The following is an 18,677-nucleotide window of genomic DNA, read 5'->3' on the forward strand; positions in this document are numbered from 1 at the left end:
CCCAGTTACTCTGGAGGCTGAGGCAGGAGAATGGCGTGAACCCGGGAGGCGGAGCGTGCAGTGAGCCGAGATCGCGCCACTGCAACTCCAGCCTGGGCGACAGAGCAAGACTCCGTCTCAAAAAAAAAAAAAAAAAAAAATTACCAAATAGACTTCTGGTTTCTGGTTCCACATGTAAGCAGCTCGGAAGCTGTCACTCCATCCTAACAACAAGTTAAAAGTTGAACAGAATGAAAAATCAACAACTCTTCTTGGATCTATAATAGAGGTAAGGACACAAGGCAAACTGCTGCCCATAAAACTGGAGAGACAGGTGAAAGGAGATGAATCACAGCTTACCAGAATGAGCCTAATAAATGGAAACCACTAAGGAAAACCAGTGCTGGGGTAGAAAAACTTGAACCATCATTGACAAATTCCTGGAGGCTTAGTGTGGACAAGTCTGAGAGTTAAAAAACTCAAGGGCACACCTTGAGATACATGATTATGTTGTTTATTTGAAATCTTTCTACTTTTTTGATGTAGGCATTTATTGCTATAAACTTCACTCTTAACACTGCTTTTGCTATATCCCGTAGGGTTTGGTATGTTGTGTTTCTATTTTCACTCATTTCAAAAATTTTTTAAATTTCCTTAAGTTCCTCATTAACCCACTGATCACTCAGAAGCATGTTGTTTAATTTCCACATATTTACACAGTTTCTAAAAAGTATAACATCTTATTTGTAAAGCTTAATTTTGATATAAAATCTTACAAACACAGTATTATCTGATTTTTACATTTTCTCTTTTATTTGAACCAATAAAATTTACTTTTTTAACTTTTATTTTAGATTCAGTGGGTACATGTGCAGGTTTGTTACATGGGTATATTGCATGATGCTGAGGTTTGAGGTATGAATGAACCCATCAGTTAGGTACTAAGCTTAGTACCTAATCGTTAGTTTTTTAACCCTGGCCCCCTTCCTCCTCTAGTAGTCCCAGTTTTCTATTGTTGCCATCTTTATGTTCATGTATATCTAATAGTTAGCTCCCACTTATAAGTGAGAACATGCAGTATTTGGTTTTCTGAGCCTGCATTAATTCATTTAGGATAATGGCCTCCAGCTGCATCCATGTTGCTGCAAAAGACATGATTTCATTCTTTTTTATAAGTAAATAGTATTTTGTGGTGTATATATTTGTACAGTTTTGAAAGTTCCTCTCATTGATACCTAGTTTTATTCCATTGTGGTCTGAAAGGATACTTAATATGATTTCAATTATTTTAAATTTGTTGAGATTTGTTTTGTGGCCTTACACATGGTCTGTCCCGGAGAATGTTCCATGTGCTGATGAAAAGAATGTGTATTCTATAGCTATTTTATGAAATATTCTGTAATCGTCTGTTCTGTAATTGTCCATTTGGTCCAAGTACAGTTTCAATCCAATGTTTGTTGATCTGCTGTCTAGGTGATCTGTTCAATGCTCACAGTAGGATGTTAAAGTCACCAACATATACTGTATTGGAGTCTTTCTCCCCCTTTAAATCTAGTAATATTTGCTTTATGTATCTGGGTGCTTTGGTGTTGAGTGCATGTATATTTATAATTGTTATATCTTCTTGGTGAATTGATCCCTTTTTTTTTTTTTTTTTTGAGACGGAGTCTTGCTCTGTCGCCCAGGCTGGAGTGCAGTGGCCGGATCTCAGCTCACTGCAAGCTCCACCTCCCGGGTTTACGCCATTCTCCTGCCTCAGCCTCCGGAGCAGCTGGGACTACTGGCACCCGCCACCTCGCCCGGCTAGTTTTTTGTATTTTTTTTTAGTAGAGATGGGGTTTCACCGTGTTAGCTGGGATGGTCTCGATCTCCTGATCTCGTGATCCGCCTGTCTCGGCCTCCCAAAGTGCTGGGATTACAGGCTTGAGCCACCGCACCCGGTCCTGATCCCTTTATTATTTCATAATGACCTTCTTTGTCTTTCTATAGTTTTGGAACCAAAGTCTGTTTTATCTGATGTAAATATAGCTATTCCTGCTTGCTTTTGGTTTCTGTTTGCATGGAATATCTATCCCTTCACTTTCTGTCTGTCCTTACAGGCAAAGTGAGCTTTTGTAGGCAGCATATAGTTGAGTTATTTCCTTTATTCATTCAGGCAGTCTGTATCATTCAAGTGACTAATCGGTTTACATTCAAGGTTATTATAATAGGTGATGACTTACTGTAGCCATTTTGTTAACTGTATTCTGTTTTGTATATTCTTTCTTTCTTTCTTCTTGTTTTTCATTTCAGTTTGATGGTCTTCTGTAGTGTAAAAGGTTTGATATTTTTTCTCTCTCTCCTTTGCATATCTGCTCTACTGGTGAGTTTTATGCTTTTGTGTGTTTTCATAATGGTGATTATCACCTTTTTGCTTCCAGATGCAGGGATCCCTTGAATATTTCTTGTAGGGCTAGTCTAGTGGTTTTGCATTCCCCAGCTTTTGCTTGTCTGGGAAAGACTTTCTCCCTCATTTCTGAAGGATAGATTTGCTGAGTCAAATATTCGTGGCTAGCAATATTTTTTCTTTCAGTACTTTGAATACCTCATTCTATTCTCTCTCGGTCTGGACAGTTTCAGCTGTGAGTCTAATAAGAATTCCCTTATATGTGACTTGATGCTTTTCTCTTACTCTTTTTAGAATTATTTGTCTTTGACTTTTGACAATTTGATAAAATATGCCTTGATGAGGACCTTTTGGGACTGAATCTATTTGGGAATCTTTGAGCTTCTTAGATCTGGATGGTCACCCCTCTCTTGGGAAGTTTTAAGTTACTGTTTCATTAAATAGTGTTTCTATTTTTCCAACTCCTTCCCTTGGGAACATCTACAATATGAAAATTTGTTTGCTTTAGTGTCCTTTCTTGTAGGCTTTCTTTACTCTTTTTCATTCTCATTTCTTTTTTTCTCCTCTATCTGGGTAATTTTCAAATGACTCACTTTCAAGCTCAGAGATTCTTCTGTTGAAACAAGTCTCTTGTTGAAGCTCTGTACTATATTGTTTTATTTTGGTACTTGAATTATTCAGCAGCAAGGGTGTCCATTTGGTTTGGTTTTGTTTTTTCTTTTGAGACAGAGTCTTGCTTTGTAGCCCAGGCTGGAGTGCAGTGGTATGATCTTGACTTACTGCAACCTCCACCTCCTGGGTTCAAGCAGTTCTCCAGTGTCAGCCTCCCAAGTAGCTGGGACTACAGGCGCATGCCACCGCACCTGGCTAATTTCTATGTTTTTTAGTAGAGACACTATATTTGTCAGGCTGGTCTCCAACTCCTGACCTCAGGTGATCCACCTGCCTCGGCCTCCCAAAGTGCTAGGACTACAAGCATGAACCACCACATCTGACTGGTTCTTTTTTACTGTATCTATGTTTTTGTTGAATTTATTATTGACATCATGAATTGTTTTCCTAATTTTGTTGAATTGTCTCTTTTTTTTTTTTTGTATCTCACTGAGTTTCCTTAAGGTAATTATTTTGAATTCCTTTTCCAGCAATTCATTTATTTCCTTTTCATTCAGGTCTGTTACTAGAGTTACGATCCTTTGGTGGCGTCATATTTCCTTGCTTTTTCATTTCTTGTGTACCTGTGCTAATGTCTATGCATCTTGTGGAATAATCACCTCTTCCAAACTTTCTGGAATGGCTTTTCTAGAGAAACATTTTCACCTGCAGTTGGGTCTTAGTGCACTAGTTGAGAAGGGTGTGGTGACTTTGTTTCTGGGTAGGTGCAGTGGTATAGTCTCTGTGCAGCTTCTTTGGCTGCATTCAACATCAGCAATAACTGTGGGCATCTCAGTGGCTTAGGGGTGTGGAAATTTGTTGTCACAATAGCAGAGGTGTATGTGTTTTTTGTTTTTTGTTTTTGAGACAAGAGTCTTGCTCTGTCACCCAGGCTGGAGCGCAGTGGTGCCACCTCGGCTCACTGCAAGCTCTGCCTCCTGGGTTCATGCCATTCTCCTGCCTCAGCCTCCCCAGCAGCTGGGACTACAGGCGCCCGCCACCATGGCCAGCTAATTTTTTTGTATTTTTAGTAGAGACGGGGTTTCACTGTGTTAGCCAGGATGGTGTTGATCTCCTGACCTCGTGATCTGCCCACCTCGACCTCCCAAAGTGCTGGGAGGCGTGAGCCACCGCGCCAGGCCAGAGGTGTATGTTGTTAATGTCTTTGGTCCACAAAGGCTTTTGGGGTTCTCCAATTCTTGTTTTCCCTACAATGAGGAGACTTCACTAAGGGGATCCCTCTTGGTGTCAGGTCTGACATGGCATAAAATCAACTGCCATGGTGCTGGATTCCAGGTGCAAATGTTTAGATTGGCAGAGTCCTAGGATCAGAGTGAATCTTTCACTCTCTGTGGCAGGGTTGGACATAGGTTGCCCACACCATCAGACTCTAACCCCTTAGCAGCTTAGGTCCAGAGAGTTAGGCTGTAGCTGTGACTCTATTCTTACCAGGCAGGGAAGAGCCCTGGCCTGACTAAGGAAAAAGGTATGTTCTGGAGGTTTGAGCCTAGGGCACAGGGTATGGCTATAATTTGGGAGCTTGAGCCAGCAGGGCTCAGTGGCAGCTTGGGTGTGTGGGGATAAAGCACCATGTAGTGGTGACACTAGACTCTAAGACAGTAGGATTCAGCAGTATCCTAGACTCTGTGAGGCCAGGTGCAGCAGCAAATGCCCCAGTATGGCTGTTGTTTGGGTCCTGGGGGGGCAAGAAGCAGGATGACATGATTCAATTTCTTAGGGATGGCACTATCTCAGCAGCTTAGACTCTAGGGAGCTAGTCCAGCTCCAGGGAAGCAGGGTACTACAATTTTTTGGCCTGTAGGGTTGGGTATTTCTGCTCAGACACTGGTTTGTTTCCCTGGGATGAAGGGTACTATGTTAGCTCAGCCATGGAATGTGCAGTTGCTCAGCTCAGCCAAAACACTGATTCTCCAAGGGTTGATGTGCCAATCTACTCAGGCTGTGGGGGCCTGACTGTTCCAAGCAGCCCAGCCACCATTTCCCTGCCACACAGGGCTCTGACAAAGTACTTTTTTCTCGAGAGGGCAGTGCACAGTTTCAACTCAGGACCCTAGTGGCAGGGCATAGGCAAGTCTGAAAGAAGTAGATGGAGCTGTTCTGCTAAAGCACCATATCCCCAGGAAAGGGTACACAGCTCCATCTCTAGCCCAAGGGTGCAGGGTGAGGGTAGGTGAAACAGTTCTATCTGCTGCTTGGCTTTACAGGGAAAGGTGTAACAGTTGCTTGGCCTGGGGATGTTAGACTACTCTGTTGGGGTGGGGTGGTTCCCCAGTAGTTTAGCATAAGGGATGAAGGGTGCTGTGGCTACTCACCTCTGGAGCAAGATGTGAGTAGTTCCAAGATAGCATTACACAGTCGCCATGTAGGCCACGGGGCAGGCACAGCTGGCTCCTTCTCTGAGGGGAACATAGTTGTATGGCCTCTAGGTAGCTACCCCAGCTGGGCTTAGGGCCTGTGAGGACTGCAGGGGACCCCAATAGGGGTCCAAAGTGTTGCTGTGGGCTGCCTACCCTTTTCACCATAGAAAGAAGTTCCTCCTGGTTCCTGGCTGATCTCAGCTGGGGGATGAGGTGGCATTCTCTATGTGGGTCTCCTGAGTTTCTGTGCTCACCAGGGTTTCTGTTACTGCTTTGATGTACTCTGGTGCTGTCCTTTATTTTCATTAAAATATGGTTTTTTATTTATTGTTTTGGCTGTCTTTGTGGAAGGGATGAGTGCTAGTATTTTCTAGTTGAATATCTTGCTGTCATTTCTCCTTTGAGTGGGTTTTGTCATCCTGCTTTTTCCTTCATTAATGTGCTAAATAAAACTCGTACTCATGCCGACTATATATCTGCATGAGAATTATATTTTTATCATTTCTATAATTATACCTTCACAAAAGGATATAACAAAGTTCCACAGAAGTATTGGTTGGGCTGAAGAAACAGGAATTCAGTTTAGCTTCCAGTAGCAACTCCCAGAATGTCTGTATCTATTCTTATTTTGTTATAAGATTAACTACTTGATTTTCACAATAATCTCAAGACTAATAAATATATTAATAAATAATGACCAATTCACCACGATGATCAATCAATAATCATACCTAACCAATAAAGAATCATCAGAATAATGTTTACAACTAATTTCTTCACTATGGAAAAAACTACCCAAATCTCCAAATCTTTTAAATCACATAACACCATTTCAACTACCTTCTAACCATACAGCATGAAAGTAAAAAAAGCTCCATGATCAAACCTAAAGTCTCCCAGATAATCATATTTGAACCCCAGGTTTCAGGATGCTCTTCAGTAGCCATTGAGATAGGATAACTAAATGCTACAAGTAAAGCACCTAAACACCCTAAACATGCTAAAACAGAGCTATTAATCCTAAAAAATGTCCACGAAAAGTTATTACAGTAACAGATCCAACTCTATCACTTAAAACTAACCCAAGACATTCAAAACGGGAGACAGCTGTGAAGAAATGTTTGAAAACCAAAAATAAGGCCAGGCGTAGTGGCTCCCATCTGTAATCCCAGCACTCTGGGAGGCCGAGGCAGGCGGATCACCTGAGGTCAGGAGTTCGAGGCCAGCCTGGTCAACATGGTGGAACCCTCTATTAAAAACACAAAAAATTAGCTGGGCATGGTGGCTGGCGCCTGTATTTCCAGCTACTCAGGAGGCTGAGGGAGGAGGATCGCTTGAACTCAGGAGGCTGAGGCTGCAGTGTGCCGAGATCGCATCACTGCACTCCAGCCTGGGTAACAGAGTGAAACTCCATTTCCAAAAAAAAAAAACAAAAATAAGGCTGGGTGCGGTGGCTCACATCTATAATCCCAGCACTTTGGGAGGCCAAGGCAGGCGGATCACAAGGTTAGGAGTTCAAGACCAGCCTGGCCAATATGGTGAAACCCCATCTCTACTAAAAATACAAAAATATAAGCTGGGTGTGGTGGCGGATCACAAGGTCAGGAGTTCAAGACCAGCCTGGCCAATATGGTAAAACCCCATCTCTACTAAAAATATAAAAATATAAGCTGGGTGTGGTGGCGGGCGCCTACAATCACAACTACTCAAGAGGCTGAGGCAGGAGAATTGCTTGAACTGGAACCCAGGAGGCAGAGGTTGCAGTGAGCCAAGATCACACCACTGCATTCCACCCTGGGCTACAGAGAGAGACTCTGTCTCAAAAACAAATAAATAAATATAAAAAAAGAAAACTAAAAATAAGGATGCTATTTAATAAGTTATTAAGTATTAAATGTTTCTGAATGTACTTAGGATTATGAAAAAAAGTTAAATTCATGATTCCCACATGGTAGCTAACCATGACCACAGACATGAGAAACAACTGTTGTTGTCTTTCAGCAATAAGGACCACTAAGGTCCAGTAAAGACTACCAAGAAAAATCATCCATTAATTAAAATTCATCAACTCTACTGTTCCATCAAACATCTCAGCCTGATGAAACTTTGGCTCAATTTTAGGAGTAAGTTTAATTCTGTAAATCCTAATAAGACTTTTATCAGGCATATATTATACATCAGATATAATAATAGCCTTTTCATCTAGAACATACCTTTGCCAAAATATTAACTATAGCTAACTATATATACATCCTAATGGAGCACCTCTAGTTTTTATGTGTCTATGTATGACACATACTGCAGAAGCTACATATACTCAGAAACCTAGAATATCAGAGTAATCATATTATTTTCATATACGGAAATAGCATGTATAGACTATGTACTCCTAAGAGGACAAATATTCTGAGCAACTACAGTAATAAGAAATCCACTTTCAACTATTTCTTATATTAATACTAATTAATATAATGAATCTGAAATGGAGTCTCAGTAGATGATACAGCGTGGATGTGTGTCCCCTCCTAATCTTATGTTGAAATGTGACCTCCAATATTAGAAGTGAGGCCTAGTGAGAGGTATTTGGGACATGGGAGCAGATCCCTTATGAATGATTTGGTGCCCTCCCCTCAGTAATGAGCGAATTCTCATTCTTAGTTCATGCAAGAGCTGGTTGTTCAAAGGAACCTGGTACCTCCTTCTCTCTTTCTTGCTCCCTCTCTCGCCATGTGACATGCCTTGCTTCCCCTTCACCTTCTGCCATGAGTAAAAGCTTCCTCACCAGAAGCTGAACAGATGCTGGTATCATTCTTGTAGAGCTTGTACAACCATGAGCCAAATAAACCTCTTTTCTTTAAAAATTATCCAGTCCTAGGTATTCCTTTATAGCAACACAAAATGGACACACACAGTAGATAAGTCCATCTGTATATAGTTCTTCACTTTTCCCTATTTTTACATGAAACATGATCAAACAGCCCTCAGGATTAACATCAAACATAAATAAAATTCCATTCCACCAGTACACGATCAAAAATCCCTTAATATTTCTTTTCCTAATTACACTACTACTGTATAAGGGAGCTATTACCACAGCTGAGCCTCACACCTTGCTATCTCTGCTGTCACATATGCTAGCAATATGGATGCCTACTATCTATCTTGTTGAGACGTTTATTTTCAAAATCAAAGTCTCAAATGAGTATATCTGATTGGGCAGAACCTAGGTCACATGAATTCCTAGTCATAAAAAAAGCCGGAAAACATAGGTTGTTTTGTTTTCTTTAATCTATCTTGAAAAAGTAGGCTTGACCTTTATCAAATGCAATTCTGACTTTTTATCCATTTAAAAACACTCAAGGATAATTCTAAACTCTTTAACTTGTTATGTAAGCATTGCCATAATCTCCCATCAACATGTTTTCCAGATTATTCTCCCAATCTACCTCCCATCTACTTCCTACCCCTCTCTTCCTTCCTATCTCCTTTCCTCTATCCTTCCCTCCCTCTCTCCTTCACACACACACACACACACCCCACCCTGTTGCTCCGAAACACATCATCATTACTGCCCTTGGTTCCCCTTGGTAATGATCTTCCCTCAGCTCAAATCATAGCTGTGCATAAAGTATTCCCCAACATCTTCCAGAGGAACCATTCACACTTGCCTCAAAATTAACATTGTACACAGCACAGCACATGCTTTATACTGTACCACATCTATTAGTCTATACATCTCCTTCCAGAATCTCCCATCCATGTTTCCCAGTCTGAGTTAGAAGTTGTTCTTGTGTGCTCCTGAAGCAACTTGAAATTAACTCTAGTTTTGTACTTATCACAGTGTATAGTAACTGTCTGTTTCTTATACTAGCCTGTGAATTCCATTAAAGCTGGATGTGTGCTTATTCACTATTATATTCTATGTGCCTTGTACCATTAGGTGCTCAATATATATTTGTTGAATGGCAAGAAGAAAAAATCAAAAATATCTGTCCTAGTCTGCCTCACCCAGGAAAACGTTATATACATGTTAGGCACACTGTAAAAGCTTATGAAATAGTTGGGTAAAAAGAAATTACAAGGATAAGTTTACAAGTTTGTCTTCAGACTTTCTAGCGAATGCAGAAAGCAGCAATCAGACTCACTACATTACTGAAAAAGCCCTCCTGCCAATACTATAGTCCTGCTACCATACTGGTATGAAATCGTGTGGATACTTGCCTATCTTCATCTATGGCCTTTATTTTCAGGAGCAGCACATGATCTCTTACAAAAATTCAATGCAGGTTTGTGAAACTTGGGAATGTGTCTTACCTCTGGTTTTACAAACCATTTGCCTGCATTCAGAGTTGACAGGAAATCCCAACTGAAGGCAGCAGGGTTCTTGAAGGCAGATTCTGGCTGAACTTCCCAGATATTGGTTGTTCTTCTCAGGTCAAAGTCATGCATGAGGAAAGGCACACGATCATAACTGAGGCAGAGGTAGAAAAGAAGGACGGGGTAGACAGGCTGAATTTAGGTACCTTGGTAGACAGCCTCCCCAGAAAGTCCTTCAAAGTCACAGGTGTCACTGGGGCTCCTTACTCCCTCTCAAATCTTAGAAAAGGGCTACATATCAGTCATTTACACTTTGATGTCAATATGTTTTCTGCTTTAGGGATCAGTCTTTCATGATATATAATCACATTAGTGGGTGAAAGAATAGCTTCTCTATTCAGGGGCTTTCTGGCATTAGGAAAACAGTAGGCACAGTAGTGGCCTGAAAATAAAGTGAATGGAGGTAGGGATGATGCAAGGTCCTCAGGTTCCAGGACCATACTAAGCAGGCGTCCACACAGTTTTCCTGTATTATTCTGATCCTTTCCCAGCTAGACACTGCACTGAGTATTTCTTTTTGTTTGTTTGGTTTTTGTTTTTGTCTTTTGACACAGTCTTGCTCTGTCACCCAGACTGGAGTGCAGTGGCACGATCTTGGCTCACCACAACCTCCGCCTCCTGGGTTCAAGTGATTCTCCTGCCTCAGCCTCCCAAGTAGCTGAAACTACAGGTGTGTACCACCATGCCTAGCTTATTTTTGTATTTTTTTAGTAGAGATAGGATTTTGTTATGTTGGCCAGGCTGGTCTCAAACTCCTGGCCTCAAGTGATCTGCCCACCTCAGCCTCCCAAAGTGCTGGGATTACAGGCATGAGCCTCCGTGCACGGCCTACACTGAGTATTCCTGGTCCTAGACTCTTCACATCAGACAGTATCATAAGGTAAGTTCCTTATTCTTCTATCTGCAATTTGCTTTGGAGAATCTCTGATTTTATGAAACTATCTCTCCCTTTCTCGTTAAAATATCTATGAAGAGAACATCTATAATGAGGAAGATAAGGCTTGGAACTTACTCTCCTGCCATAAACAACCAGAAAACTGGACAAAATAAAGGAAATAACTATTTTCAGTTAACGGACAAAAGGATGCACAATATTACTACGATCTCTGAGAAAAGGCAAAAACAAAAACTGACGTAAGCAATTCCATCACCCAGGCTTCTTTCCTGCAGGTGAATACTGAATTCCAGTACAGGGTAGGGGAACCTAAAAGGGACCTAACTGTCCTGCTGAAACGAGAAGAGATTAGAGTAAGTGGGGAGCCAAGACAGCTAGAATTTGTGGGCTAGAGTCCCATAAAGGATAGAGTTATGCAAAAACAAAGACACAGTTCCAAGAAAATATGCAAAAGTTCATAAGTGTATGGCTACATATCAATCTGTATGTGTACAGAGTAAAACTATGAAGCTTGGCAAGAACAACTTCTAAGAAAATATTACCAGACAGTTCTAAGACAATCGGAGCTTGCACGGGGTATGAATCATTCAAGTTCCATCCAGCAAGAGAGGAGAGTCCTCAGTAATTACAAAGGCATTCTTTAGAGACTCCATAAGATCACACCTTAGAAAAGGGGACAATTGGCTGGGCGCGGTGGCTCATGCCTGTAATCCCAACACTGTGGCAGGCAGATCACAAAGTCAAGAGATCAAGACCATCCTGGCCAACATGGTGAAACCCCGTCTCTACTAAAAACACAAAAATTAGCCAGGCGTGGTGGTACACGCCTGTACTCCCAGCTACTTGAGAGGCTGAGGTAGGAGAATCGCTTGAACCTGGGAGGCGGAGGTTGCGGTTAGACAAGATGGCGCCATTGGACTCCAGCCTGGGCAACAAGTGTGAAACTCTGTCTCAGGAAAAAAAAAAAAAAGGGCAGGGAGGGCGGTAATTTAGAACTACAATGGCTTTAGAGCCACTTTAGATCCTCTAAAAAAGAGCTTAAAAACAAGCCTCCAAAGAAAAGACCAAACTAGTCTGGAAGTAACAACTATCTGCTAGAAAACGACCAACCTTAAAGGATACAAGATATAGCACCCAACAATGTAAAACTACAAGTCCAGCATGTAATCAAAACTTACTAGAGACATAAACAAGCAGGAAAATGTGACCATATGGAAGAGGAATTACTCAACAGGGACAAACTCAAAAGTGAAAAAGATGACAGAATTCATAGACAAGGGTGTTAAACAGTGTAGAACAAAATTATAAAGATGTAAACAAGGTATGTAAAGGAAAACATGAACATAATGAAGATATACATACAAGGTATAAAAATGGAAATTTAGAGATAAAATATAATAACAAATGAAAATTTCACTGCATGAAATTTAAAACAGATCAGATATTGCAGATCATGCAAAGAACAATGAATTTAAAGATGTAGCATTAGCGGGGCATGGTGGCTCACGCCTGTAATCCCAGCACTTTGGGAGGCCGAGGCAGGTGGATCACCTGAGGTCGCGAGTTCAAGACCAGCCTAACCAACATGGAGAAACCCTATCTCTACTAAAAATACAAACTTAGCCAGGGTGGTGGCGCATGCCTGTAATCCCAGCTACTCGGGAGGCTGTGGCAGGAGAACAGTTTGAACCCGGGAGGCGGAGGCTGCGGTGAGCACCATTGCACTCCAGCCTGGGCAAAAAAAAAAAAAAAAAAAAAGAGCGAAACTCTGTCTCAAAAAATAAATAAATAAATAAAAATGAAGATGTAGCATTAGAATCTATCCAAATGAAAGCATAGAAAGAAGACTGAAACAAAAAAGAATGGGGCATCAGTGACCTGTAAGGCAATGATCAAGCAGTATTATATATATATGTAAATGGAGTCCTAAAAAAGAAGGGAGGTGCAGAAAAAGACATTTCAAAAAGTAAAACTAAAAACTTTTTCAAAATTTGATGAAGATTTGAACTGAATGCTGAATTCTTTCCTGGCTAAAAGTCTCCAAACTAATGTCTTCAAATTCTCTTCCCATTTTTCTCACTTAGACTCAATGAAATTGCTACTATCTTTTTCCTGAAAGCATATCCAGGATGGTCTTGATCTCCTGACCTTGTGATACATAAACTACAGGCAAGAAAAATCTGTCAGATTGCCACTGCCTGCTTCCACATTAACTGAAGATGTTTTGAGCCTAACATCCATTTTTTTTTTTTTTTTTTTTTTTAACAGAATCTTACTCTGTCACCCAGGCTGGAATGTAGTGGTGCCATCTCAGTTCACTGCAACCTCCGCCTCCTGGGTTCAAGTGATTCTCCTGCCTCAGCCTCCTGAGTAGCTGGGATTACAGGTGCCCACCACCACACCCGGCTAATTTTTGTATTTTTAGTAGAGACGGGATTTCACCTTGTTGGCCAGGCTGGTCTTGAACTCCTGACCTCAGGTGATCTCCCTGCCTCAGCCTCCCAAAGTGCTGGGATTACAGGCTTGAGCCACCACGCCTGGCCAAATCTAACATCTGACACCTCAACTGACTGTCCTCCAGACTAAGGAAACTGGTTTATAGATTTCTCCAAACATATGTTTTTCTTCCATTTGAAAGCTCATTTGCAATACTAACTCCTGAAGTGAGATACAGCTGTTTAATGGGACTGGGCTATTCCCAGAAATAGAAGACTGGTTTACGAGGATCTTTTGCCACTCAGCTATTTACTCAGTTTTCCCACCAACTCAGCTTTTAGTGTGCGAAACCTCTAGGGAAGCTTCAGATGGGGATGTTGGAGCTCAGAAACCTACACCAAAAATGTGGTATGCTGACATGCTGAAATAAAGAAGGCTGTTAGGCATAATGGTTTAAGCTCTTTGGCCCAGGTAGTTCTGAATAATTAAATTGTATTAGATTTCCTTTTGGCAAAACAAGTGGGTATCTGTGCAATAGCTTATACCACTTGTTGTGAATAGAAAAAATTTCCAAATAAGCTAAATGGTTATGAGAGGTGTGTACCACAGATCCCCTTAAATGATCTCTTTAGCTGGCTTCCTAAGGGAATAGGAAACTGGTTTTAGTTCCCCTTACAAACTCTTACTATTGTGATCTTGTTCTTCTTTCTATTCACAACAGACAACAGGGACTAGTAACAAAAGAACTGACACTTTTGTCATGCAAAATCAGAACCCTATACCTGGCATTCAAGAACATTTACAGGCTACTACAAAGCAGTTTCATTACTCAAATCCTAATTATGGTCCCCCTGACCCCTGTCAGCAGAAATCAGCCAGAGCAGTCATGGCCTAATTCCTCCTTAATGATCACACTTCAGGATTGAGAGATAAAGAAGATAAGGGGGTACTGAAGCCATCCTCACAGGGTTAACAAGAATTCTGGACAGCAACATAGCTATAATTAAGTATTAATCAGGCTTCACTTTGAACCACTTCCTTGTAATGGAAAGTCATTTGACATTGACCATTTGCATCCCCAGTGTTTCTATAGATAGGATTTCTGACATTAGAATCACAAGGCTTTTGTTTAAGAATTGCTTAAGATGTTTTTCAGATCCCATATTCTGGTAAAACAGTTGATGTGAACCAGTTTGAAGACCCCCACAGAGGAACAGAATCAGCATGAGAATATAGTTTCTTCATCTCCCTGTCCCTTGACTTCGCCCTGTACTCTTTGACCAATCAACAATCTCCATACTCCAGCCCACTCCAAAACCATTAAAAACTCTAGCCCCAAACTCCTTAGGGAGATGGATTTGAGGTTTCCTCCTATTTCCTCATTTGGTGACTCTATCACTAAACCTCTTTCTGCTGCAAAAAAAAAAAAAAAAAAAAAAGTAGCTGGGGCCAGGGGTGGGCATATGTGGAGGGGAATACAGATAAGCATCCAGAAGATTTCTCATCAAAACATAAGACAGAAAACTATGAAATAACATATTTTTACATGCTTGAAGAAAACTACTGTCAACTTGGAATTATATATGCAGCAAAAATATTCTTCAAAAATAAAGGGAAAATTAAAATATTTCATACAAACAAAGAGACTAATTCATTTCCAGCATATCTTTACTGTAAAAAAGATTAAAATAATTATTAGACAAAAAGGAAATTGATACAATTTGAAACTTGGATCTACACAAAAGAATAAATAGTGCCAGAAATGATAAATACATGAGTAAATATAGAAACTTTTTCTCATTTTTTAAAAACAGAATTAACTGTTTAAAGCAAAAAGTAATAGCAATGTATAATGAGGTTCATGATAGCACCAGGTCATACTATGAGAGACATGAAATGTTAATGTACTGATAAAAGACACTGTTAGTGTACTGACAAAATAGCTTTACACATAAATGTGTAATACTCAAAGGGAGAAATAACTTAAAGATCATATTGTAAACTCTAGCACAACCACTGGGGGAAAAAAGGTATAGCTAATAATCCAATAGTAGAGATAAAGTTTTTTTTTTTTTTTTTTTTTTTTGAGGCGGAGTCTCGCTTTGTCGCCGGACTGGAGTGCAGTGGCCGGATCTCAGCTCACTGCAAGCTCCGCCTCCCGGGTTTACGCCATTCTCCTGCCTCAGCCTCCCAAGTAGCTGGGACTACAGGCGCCTGCCACCTCGCCCGGCTAGTTTTTGTATTTTTAGTAGAGACGGGGTTTCACCGTGTTAGCCAGGATGGTCTCGATCTCCTGACCTCGTGATCCGCCCGTCTCGGCCTCCCAAAGTGCTGGGATTACAGGCTTGAGCCACCGCGCCCGGCCGAGATAAAGTTTTAAAAAATGTTCCATTAGTCCAAAAGGAGGCAGGAAAGGAGAAAACAAATAACAAAATGATAGTGCACTTGCCATGGGTCTAAAATTTAAAGGGGTGCCAAAAACTAGTAAGATAAATACTATCTTAATACAATATTTTAAAAAACAAAACCAATGCAAAAATCCACTATAAACAAAATATTAAATTTTAAATGAAGATAAGATAGTATTACTGATTTTTCCTTTTGCCTCAGGTTCTCATATGGCTTGGCATGACACATCTTCATTAAAATTTTTGACATGTTGTTCATCATGAATGCTAAAGGGTAGGCAATACCAACGGAAACTAGTTATCACACACATACTTGTTACGTGTGACATTTACATTTATTTCCCTTAAAAAGTTAGGTGGAAACCGCGTTAGCAGAGGGAGTAAGAGCAGTAGGCACAAACAAGTTTATTGGGATCTTTCAATCTCTCTAACTCAGCTTCCATGGACTGCCAGTGACTGTTGGCAAGATTTCTCCTATTGGTCCACATGAGGAGGTCAGCATTTCTTCAGGATCTGTGTTTCTGCAATCCCCAGAAAACTCAATTCAGTGTTCTCCAGAGAGGTGTATGGCTGGCTGGGCTTTTACGCTAAAAATTTTATTAGAGGACTGGGAATAATAGCAGCCAAAAATTTTGCATAGATCTTCTCAGAATCTCCCAAAGCTTTCTCTCAGAGGCAAATAACTTGTTTATATTACTTGCTCTTTAGGTTTAAAAAATTTCTCTGCCTTTTCAAATGTTTCTCAAAATTATGTTCAAATGAAGGTTTCATATAAACCTGTTTCACATTTAAGGGCAACATAGCTGCAATTTTATCAAGTGGCATAAGCACTATCAAATTCACTTTGGGGTGAACTTGGGGTAGGGATCAGACATCCTTTACAACTATTTTATCACATATCTCAAAAATTCCAACATTAAAGGCAAGAAGGGAAGGAGGAGCCAGCAAAAGAAGTCACATAGGAAACAGCCAGGTAGGAAGAAAATCAGGAGAGTATGGTATTCTAATAGCCAAATGAAGAAAGTGTTTCAAAAATGAAGGACTACTCAAATGCTGAGAGGTTAAGATGAAAACTGAAAATTTACTACAATATTTAGGAAGTCTGAGGTCCCTGATAACTTAGTAAGAGCTCTGAGAAGTGGTGTAGAAGAAGCCTGATTGGGATAGGCTCAAAAAGGATTAAAAGTTATCCAAAACAAAGGGGAGGATTGAGAGAAGGCAAAGAAAGGCAATGTTGGGGTTCAAGACACTCACCCTAAAATATGACTGCAGGAGACCAGAACATGGCACCCCAATATATACCTCTTTGGCATATTGATTATTTTGAGCTGGTTATTTTGAGAAACTGCAGACACAGGAGAAGCTCTGAAAAGTTGCCCTTTTGTAAAGGAAATTTGTATTTATAAAGGAAATTTTCATTAGTAAAAGGATCTGTACCAATAAGAGAGCTGCTCTGAAATCATTTGATAATCAAGAGACTTACATCTGTATAATAAAACAACCTTTATTCACCACACATTTTCTTCCCTCTTCTTCCCACAATTTGTCACTGCCCCCATACAAGCCCCTCTTCCTTTCTATAGCTCAGGAAACTATACAAGCCTCAATCATCTGGTCTTTTCCTTGAATCTCAAATTTTTGTGGGACTCCCATGTATACATACATAATTAAAATTATTTTTCTCCTGTTAATCTGTCTTACATCAATTTAATTTGTAGACCAGCCAAAGAACCCAGAAGAGTAGAGACTAACAAAAATTTTTGATCCTCTACAACAGTACAGATCACTCTTTGGAGGAATGTTGTTTAAAAGAAAGTGAAGACATGGGGCATAAACTGGAGCAGGATATAGGGCCTAGTAAAGTTTTAAGATGTCAGAATGGATCATCTTCCGAGTTTAGAATCATTTTGTCTATACCTTTTTTTAAAAAAAGCTGACGAGATTCTTTTCTTTAAATTCTATTTTGAGAGGATTGTAGATTCACATGTGTTTGTAAGAAATAATACAGAGAGATCCTATACACCCTTAGCCCATTTCCCCCAATAGTAACATCTTGCATAACTATACTATACTATCACAACAAGGAAACTGACATTGATAAAATCTATGACCTCATTCAGATTTCATTCATTTTACATGAACTTATTTGTATATTTAGTTCTATGTTAATTTTATCACACGTGCAGACACATCACCACCACCACAGTAAAGATACAGAATGGTAAATATACAAGAAGGGTTTTGCGTTACCTTTTAAAGTGGGAGCCACCTCTCTCCCTCCTTCACCCCTGGAAACCACTGATTTTTCTCCATCACTCTAATGTCGTCATCTGAATGTGATATTCAAATGGAATCATACAGTATATAACCTTTTGAGAATGGCTTTATTCACTCAACGTAATTCCCATGAGGTCCATCCAAACAGCAGCATGTTTCAATAGTTCATTCATTTTTACTGCTGGGTAATATTCCACAGTATGGATGAACACAGTTTAATTATTAAACCTCTTACAGGACATTTGGGTTGTTTCTAGATTTGGGCTATTACAAATAAAACAGCTATGAAAATTAATGTAAAGTTTTTTTCTATATGAACATTAAGTCTTCTTTTCTCTGGAATAAATGCCCAGGAGTGCAATTTCTGGGTTGTATGGTAAGTATACATAGTAATGTGCCACATAATGACATTTCAGTCAACAACGGACTCCATATATGACAGTGGCCCCATAAGATTATAATGGAGCTGAAAATTTCCTATCACCTAGTGACTCTGTAGCCATAATATTGTAGCACAATACCTTACTTGTATGTTTATGGTGATGCTTGTGTAAACCAACCTGTATAGCCAATCACATAAAAGTATAGCACATACAACTACAGACAGTACATAATACCTGATGACAATAAACAACTGTTACTGGTTTATATACTTACTACACTATTTTTAAATTTAGAGTACATACATTCTATTATATATAAAAAATTAAATGTAAAACAGCCTCAGGCAGTCCTTCAGGAGGTATTTGAGAAAGCATTGTTTCCATATGAGATGACTGCTCCATGCATGTTATTATCCCTGCAGACACTGCAGTGGGACAAGATGTGAAGGTGGAAGACAGTGGTATTAATGATCCCGACCCTGTGTAAGCCTAGGCTAATGTGTGTGC

General features: G+C 40.1%; 1 protein-coding gene across 1 annotated transcript in view; it reads right to left on the reverse strand.

The window, feature by feature from the left end:
- The window catches only part of GDPD4 (glycerophosphodiester phosphodiesterase domain containing 4), an 85,377-nt gene that overhangs the window by 32,674 nt on the left and 34,026 nt on the right, over positions 1 to 18,677 (reverse strand). Inside the window, exon 11 of the mRNA XM_033207149.1 lies at positions 9,709 to 9,865. Coding sequence (XP_033063040.1) covers positions 9,709 to 9,865 — 157 coding nt within the window. The remainder of the gene's footprint in view (positions 1 to 9,708; positions 9,866 to 18,677) is intronic.

Source organism: Trachypithecus francoisi, unplaced genomic scaffold (genome assembly GCF_009764315.1).
Source record: "Trachypithecus francoisi isolate TF-2019V2 unplaced genomic scaffold, Tfra_2.0 Lachesis_group8, whole genome shotgun sequence".
In the NCBI taxonomy this organism is placed as follows: domain Eukaryota; kingdom Metazoa; phylum Chordata; class Mammalia; order Primates; family Cercopithecidae; genus Trachypithecus; species Trachypithecus francoisi.